This window comes from Monodon monoceros, unplaced genomic scaffold (genome assembly GCF_005190385.1).
Source record: "Monodon monoceros isolate NGI ecotype Baffin Bay Population unplaced genomic scaffold, NGI_Narwhal_1 Super_Scaffold_6, whole genome shotgun sequence".
Lineage (NCBI taxonomy): Eukaryota > Metazoa > Chordata > Mammalia > Artiodactyla > Monodontidae > Monodon > Monodon monoceros.
In genome coordinates, this window is record NW_021703783.1 from 91,032,644 (window position 1) to 91,040,469 (window position 7,826).

General features: G+C 45.5%; 1 protein-coding gene across 2 annotated transcripts in view; it reads right to left on the reverse strand.

Moving 5' to 3' along the window:
* DDX17 (DEAD-box helicase 17) overlaps positions 1–6,177 on the reverse strand; it is a 19,701-nt gene extending 13,524 nt beyond the window's left edge. For both annotated transcript variants that reach the window (XM_029204318.1, XM_029204317.1), the window contains exons 1-3: positions 5,802–6,177; positions 1,171–1,321; positions 354–453 (exon numbers count right to left, since the gene is read on the reverse strand). In XM_029204318.1, coding sequence (XP_029060151.1) covers positions 354–453; positions 1,171–1,321; positions 5,802–5,851 — 301 coding nt within the window. In that variant the 5' untranslated portion in view covers positions 5,852–6,177. The remainder of the gene's footprint in view (positions 1–353; positions 454–1,170; positions 1,322–5,801) is intronic.
* Positions 6,178–7,826: the final 1,649 nt, after the last annotated feature.

A 7,826-nucleotide genomic window follows, 5' to 3' on the forward strand; every position in this document is an offset into this window, starting at 1 on the left:
TGCAGGGGACGCGGGTTTGTGCCCCGGTCTGGGAACATCCCACATGCCGCGGAGCGGCTGGGCCCCTGAGCCATGGCCGCTGAGCCTGCGCGTCCAGAGCCTGTGCTCCGCAACGGGAGAGGCCAGAACAGTGAGAGGCCGCGTACCGCAAAAAAAATAATAAAAATAAAACAAAAACCCAAAACCACAAACACACACACACAAACAAAAACTCCCAAAAACCTTTGTGAAAGGTTTCTACTTATCTTTTCAACAAAATCCTGAGCCTGGGTCAAAACCTTTAAATAACCTATGACCACACTGACTGTTCAAGCTAAATTAACAATTAAGATACTGGATTGAAAAACACTTACGTGGGAAGTTAGCATGATGGAAGGCAAACACAGGTTTAGGACAAACATCGCCTCCTCTCACTGTAATCTCTTTCTTTCGGCGTAGTTCATCAACCTCATACTATGTAAGACAACAAAGTAAGACAAATCAGTAAACAAGTTATTCTAAACATGCAAAACTTTATGTTCCAATACAGCAGAACAATTATCATTAAATCCACAATTACATTGGAAAATATGTATAACACTTCTTATAGTGCTTTCATATGTGTTCAGCTTCATCCAACTCTGAGTCAATGAAGCAGGTTAGCAACCGTTCCATTTTCCACATGAGAAAACAGTTACTCAGAAAGATTAGTAAATTGCCCAAGGCCAAAAGTAGGAAGAGGGAGAAAATGTGGAACTTAGGACCAAGTGCTCTTTCCTTACACTTTCTTCTGAACAAGTTACCATGTCATGTGTAAAGTCCAAAATAATCATGAGGTTAAAAATACAAACAGGAGTAAAAGCCAATGTTTAAAATTTTTAATTTACTTCATAGATGAAAAGACATGACACCTCATATACAGCTAAAATCACATAACAAATTGGTTGGAAAATATAACCAACAAATGAGAACCAAGTAATACATTAGGTATTACTGGTTTCTCTTGTATCAGCAATCCTAACAAGAACCAAGGAAAGTATCACCACACTAGACTAAAACATATAACAAAAAACAAAACAAAGCACAAAAACATATAACAGCAATGGCTGTATATATACTGTGGCTAACATACCTACTTGGTTCATTACTGTATATGAAAAAAAGTAAATAAATAAAAACCCCCAAACTTACCGGAGTCAGCCTTGCCACTTCTGGATGTTCAACATAAAAATTCTTCTCAAACTTGGGGAGCTCACTCAAATCCCACTTCTTTTTACGTAAACGCTCCCCAGGATTACCAAACTTCTTCGGGGGAAGGCCACCACCACCTCTTGCTCCAAACCTAGAAACACCAACATTTTTAGCTTTTTAGTGTTTTTAAAGCAAAATACCTTTGGTGCCACAAAAACATGTAAAAAGATGGGACTCTTGGGCTTCCCTGGTGGCGCAGTGGTTGAGAGTCCGCCTGCCGATGCAGGGGACATGGGCTCGTGCCCCGGTCCGGGAAGATCCCGCATGTCGCGGAGCAGCTGGGCCCGTGAGCCACGGCCGCTGAGCCTGCGCATACGGAGCCTGTGCTCCGCAACGGGAGAGGCTACAACAGTGAGAGGCCTGCGTACCGCCAAAAAAAAAAAAAAAAAAAAAAAAAAGATGGGACTCTTAAGATACTACCAGCCCCCTCCAAAAAAATATTTACTTGTAAAGTGCTTAAAACAGTATCTGGCATAGTAAACACTCAGTACAAGCTGGCCTAATTGTATTCATTTAACAAATAGTTACTGTTTTAAGTGGTGCTAGAGATACTGAAGTGAATAGAAGTCTCTACTCTTTGTAATATTCTGAAATGTAGGTAAGTGAGGACATAAAGTTTAAATTAGGGCAAAATTGTGGACAGGAAAACAGTTCAAGCGGCTCCATACTTGGAACGGCTTCTTGAACCCCTTACCCCTTTATACTGTGATGAGCACTCCTTTTGCCTGCTAATCTGCTAAGGAAAACTACTAGGACCCCTAAAAGACTGGTAGGCTAGTCTTCACCTTTAGTTTATGCTAATGAATGGCCAGGGCAAAAATTTATGATCTTTCCTTCCACTTTATCTCCACCTTTATCTTCTTTCTCCTTTCTGTTCACAGGCAAACAGTACTATTAACTATAAATTTGCTAAAAGAACCATTAATAAGGCTTAGTTAAGGTCTTTAAATCTCTATTTAAAAATCAATCTTTTTGCTTTATCTTTCACAACAGACAAGTTCAACTGGAATACAAATGTGGCCATTAGCCAAACTTGATATTCTACTTTTCCTAGAAGAATCCCAACACTAAGATGGTCTTCATTTCTGTATTTCAACCTATTAAGGTGCAGGGCGTTGTCTGATGGACAAATAATATACAGTATGTTTTCATCCCATTTCCTTACTCCTGAAAATACACTGAATTTAATTTTTTTCCACTCTAACTCAATCATATCCTCTTGCAAGTGGTTCCACTTAATAATCAACAGGCAGGGCTTCCCTGGTGGCGCAGCGGTTGAGAGTCCGCCTGCCGATGCAGGGGACGCGGGTTCGTGCCCCGGTCCGGGAAGATCCCACATGCCGCGGAACGGCTGGGCCCGTGAGCCATGGCCGCTGAGCCTGCGCATACGGAGCCTGTGCTCCGCAACGGGAGAGGCCACAACAGTGAGAGGCCCGCGTACCACACAGACACACACACAACCCAACAGGCAGTATATGTACTAACTATCCTAAAGGGCCTCAATTTCCTGGAATTCAAAATGCTCTTTAAATTCTTTGGCTTAAAGACCCAGCTATACATTTCTCTAAATACACACAAAGATTGACGGCTGGAAATTTTACTAGGACTATTAAATATTTACATTCAAAAGGCAGAACTTAGGGCTTCCCTGGTGACGCAGTGGTTGAGAGTCCACCTGCCAATGCAGGGGACACGGGTTCGTGCCCCGGTCCGGGAAGATCCCACTGCCGCGGAGTGGCTGGGCCCGTGAGCCACGGCCGCTGAGCCTGCACGTCCGGAGCCTGTGCTCCGCAACGGGAGAGGCCACGGCAGTGAGAGGCCCGCGTACCGCAAAAAAAAAAAAAAAAAAGGCATAACTTGGCTGATTCCATTTATACTACTGTTGATCAATACCTATGACACCTTCAATATGCCCTCAGGCTTAAGACTGAACAGACCTAAAACTACATGGGTTGACCCCTCCCCCCTCACTTGCAAGTGAAGCAACTAACACAATTTAAAATAAGGTACTCTACAAATAAAAAAGCCAAGTCATTAGATTGTCAGAGTCTTGCAAAGAATAAAAATGACCCAAGACTAATTTTCAGAGACTGGCTGCCTAATTATATAAATTTATGTGATTCCTAGAAGATGCCATTTCAATGCTGCTGCTGTTGCATTCCAGTGCTACCCAGACCTTAAAATAATGACCTAGAACAGAACTTGAGCCTTTTCTCTTGTAGAATGAGTATATTTGTGCCACCATTTAAAGATGCACATATCCTAACCCCCTGCATACCATGCTGCTCATTTAATGTTTTTAGCGAGTATTAAGTTTAATTTGGCTTTGCAATAAATACCAGTTTTGAAGATTTGTACATTAACATGCAAAATCAAGGTAGTTTAAATGTACAATGCACATTTGTACTGTCCGTGTACGTACACTACCTCACTCATTCCCCTTTCACAACAATAATCCATTTCAGCTCTGTTCAGTTCAGGACAAACAGCAGCAATTCAAATAACACAGGAATTTTCATAGTAAAGGTAGAATCAGGGCACAGACCTCATTAAAGAGTGCCATTTTGTTTGAAATGAATTATTTCTAAAGTCTTTTTTAATGTCATCTGACACTTAAGAGTCAATATGGGTGGGGTAAACTAAGAATGGATCAGTAATTCACTTTTTCCTCTTTTCAAATAATGAACTTTTATTATTAAAGCATATATACAGTAAGATATTAAACCAAACACCCACGGTAAAAAAAACCACCATTATCAGTACCTTGGTAGCCTCCATGTGCCTATTTCAAGTTTACAATCCCCATCATAACTAGTACCTCGAATTTTAACCATTGCGTTGTTTTTTGGTCTTGTCCTATTTGTTAGTGTCCTTATATGTTATTCTTCTAGCATAACTTGTTTTACTTAACATTATATTTGTGAATCATCCATGTTGATACAAGTTTTTCTTTTTCACTGCTGTACTGCAGTCTTATTGTACGAATTTATCCAGACATTTGAGCTGTTCCTAATACTGTCATGAACAACCCTGTTATAAACATGGATACCGGGGTATGTGTACAGGGTTTCTCTAGGCCTAAGAGTCTAGGGTATAAAGCTTAAGAGAGGAATTCTGGGTCATCTTCATTTTACTAGGTAACATTAAGTTCTTTTTCCTAAGTGGTTGTACTGAAATTCACTTCTAAATTTAGCTATACTGTGAAACACTAAGCAAACATTTCCACTTACAGCCCTCCGACCTTAATGCTAAAATCAAATATTTTCCTTCATAACAAGGTATAAGTCAAAGCAATCCTTTTTAGTTAGTAAATTAAGAGATAATTGAAGAGCTTCTGACTAGGGCAAGGTCTGGTACTTGTGTATCTGAACCACAAGACAAAAATGTTTGAGAAAATAGCATTAACAGAATGCCTACTACAGAGAGACAATTACACACAGTATCTCAATTCTGGAGAACAATGCAAAGGCAATTACTATCCCCATCTTCAGATGAGAAAATCGGCTCACAAAGGTTCAGGATCTTGCCCAATGTCACCCACACTCACATATATATTAAGAAGTGGCGTCACATAAACTTTTTATGCATAGATAAAACTTTTATTACAAAAAAGTAAACAGCATAAGTCAACACGGATCTCTAAAGCAACTTTTTCCTTTAACGGTGTAGGGGGGGACACATTAAGACTTGTATCTCAGTATCTGGGAGGACTCCAGGTTTAATCCTGTTAACTTCCAACCCAATAACCGTGGCATTACAACATCAAAAATTTTCAAGCTAGGCCGAGAAGTTAATGCTTCAGTCCAATTAGAGAAGGAAAAAAAAAAAAAAAAAAGACTGAAACATTAAAAAAAAACCAAAACCCTGTAATAACGACCAAACCAAAAACTCCCTCCCCCCAAACGACCATTTAGAGGACAAGTAATCCCATCGCTTTGCACTTCAATGTGCTTCCATCGAATTATTTTTAAATACGACTAAAGGTAATTTTTAAATATTTTAAAGACTACCAGTCAGCCTCTTAGTCTCTAGTTTCAAGCCAGGTTTCCAGTTCCATGAACAGGGAAGCCATTTCGCGTAAAAGATTTTCCCAGGCTGAACTCGGAGACCTCATCCTCTTCTCTCAGCAAGAACATCCGAGTTTCACGGATGAACACTAGGCCTGGAGAGATCAAATGACTTGCTCAAATCGGCCGGGCTCGAAAGCCGGGAAACGAAGGAGGCCCGGGCTGAGTTGGCGGCGGCCAGGCCTCCCTCCTGCTCCCCGCGGGGCTGAGGCCGGGCCGCGCCACGACGACCGTCCGCAAGCAGGGGCTGGGGCGTCGCCAAGCCGCCGCCCCCCACTGCCGGGTCACCAGTGACCCGGTGGCCCAGGCCCACCCAGAGGCCCGCGCTCTAAACCGGTATTACGTCCCGGGTCGCCTCGCCTCCCACAGTTGGGAGCGTCGCTCCCACGCTCGCAGTCAGCTCTAAAGTCTTCCGCTCGACCGCAGACTGCGGTCTCCTCAGGAAGCAACCTCCTCCCCGCCCCGCGTGCACACAAGGCCTTTCCTCTCCTCCTCCCCCCTTACCCTCCACGGTCACGATCCCGGTCCCGGTCCCCAAAGCCGCCTCCGCGCATGGTCCCAAATGGATAGAGATCTGGGAGCGGGGCACGGATGGCCGGGCTCGGGAGGGCCTGCGGCTCCGGTCTAGTGACGACCGATGGCGGCGGCGCCTCCGCTGTTGGGGCGGCGGCAGGCGCGGCGCTTTCTCGCTCCGACGCGCTGTCTCCCGTCGCAGACGCCACCGTCGCCGCCTCTCTCGTCGGAGACGGGAGCAAAACACAGAGAATCGGGGTTACAGAAGCAGTGGGTAGGTTTGGCTACGCTCAAACCCGGCAGTGCCGCGGTTTAGGCGTCTCCTTCCTTCCCAGCGACTGCACAAAATGGCGGCTGGCGCTGAGACGGCTCCAGCTTAACGCTACGTACGCCGGAGACGATACGTAAACAGCGTCGCGGAATAGCTCGCGGGCTTCGCAGAGTACTACGGTTATTCTTGGAAGCATTTTACGTCAGTTGCGGAGGCGGGCGCACTTTGCGGTCGGGAGCAAAAAAACAAAGTACGGATCAGGCGTAGAGTTCTCGCACCACCTGAACCAGAACTAGGGGTAGGGAGGGGAGGGGGACAGCGACGTAACATTCTTTGCGTCGTTAGCCGGCCCACTATTGCGAAGATGCGCTGTGTGCGTAACACATTCTGTTTAGAGAATAGAGGATTTTGCCGGGTTCCGACACGGGACGGAACACTGGCCTGCTTGTGTAAGTTGCCTTGCAGAGACAATAACTGTCCTCCATATTGAAGGCGTCAAGTTTCAGGGTCTCCAGGTGCCAAACGCCCACGAGCGTCTTCAGGGTCCCTGGCTGGCTCCCCAAGATGGTCCTGCCAGCCATCTGGCCCCACCGCCCTGGGCCTTGCGGGTCTGGCCGCGCGCCCCGGCGCCATTTCCTATCAGTTGCCTCTCGCTGTGCTGTCGCCGGCGGCCATGATGGATGTCCCTTGTCGGTTCTTAGGGGAGTTGGTCAGGCGCCGACGTCCCAGCTGAGTTAGATCACTCTCTGCTACGCTTGGTTCACACTGGAGTGCATTTTCTGAACAGAATATTTACACTGTCCCCGGCTGAGCACAGTTAGCTAACAAAGAACCGAAATGTGGGTGGAGACCTTCTTAAGGTAGACGCTGAGGCCCCTTGGCCGCCATTAAATGGCGCTGCCTCAGGAGGCCTGTGACAGGCCCCTAGTGCCCTCCCGAGACGAAAACGTTTAAAAGCGGTGGTCTTGAGACCCTGAAAAGGTGAAGGCATAAGTACATGTTTTTAACCAGGCTAGGCTGCCTACCTCTCTCAATTCCTTCTAAGATGACTTCCTTCTCCCTACCTGTTTCCTTCTCTCTCTAGCTGCACTTTAAAGTCTCATAAGCTTGGCCAGATAGCGTCACAGATTGTCAGCTGCTAGGGCCCTTGCAGAGCAGCTCACTGAACGTCTTTCTTATTTCTACAGATGGGTGAAGGGGGAGGAGATTTGAGGTCCCTCATTGTGGGGGCTGAGTGATGTCTCCTTCTCTGTTCTGAGTGCTTCCCAAGTTATTAGAAAAGTAGCATAAGGAAAGGAGTTTCGTGACGGGTCGTGCAGATGTCTTAGACCATAGACGAGATGGACAGTCATGGATTCATTGGACAAGTGTTGAAGACCTAATGGTCCAAGCACTGTGCTAGGCACTGCGACACAGCAATGAACAAATGAGTCCCTGCACCTGTGGATTTTACACTCTAGTGGGGAGATAGACAATAAATGTCAGGCAGTTGCTAACTTAAATAAAAATTAAAAGCATAGAAAAGGGATAGTGTAGCGCCTGTGGGGGAGGGGAGTATACTTGTGACAGTATTTTACATAGGATGTCCTAGGAAGACCTTCCTGATCAAGGGACATTTGAGCAGAGACCTAAAGTGAGGGAGCTAGGCTTGCTAACACAGAGGAAAGAGTAAGTACAAAGGCCCTGAGGCAGAATGTAACTGGAGTAGCAAGGAGAAAAGACAGGAGAGGGCCAGATTATGAAGG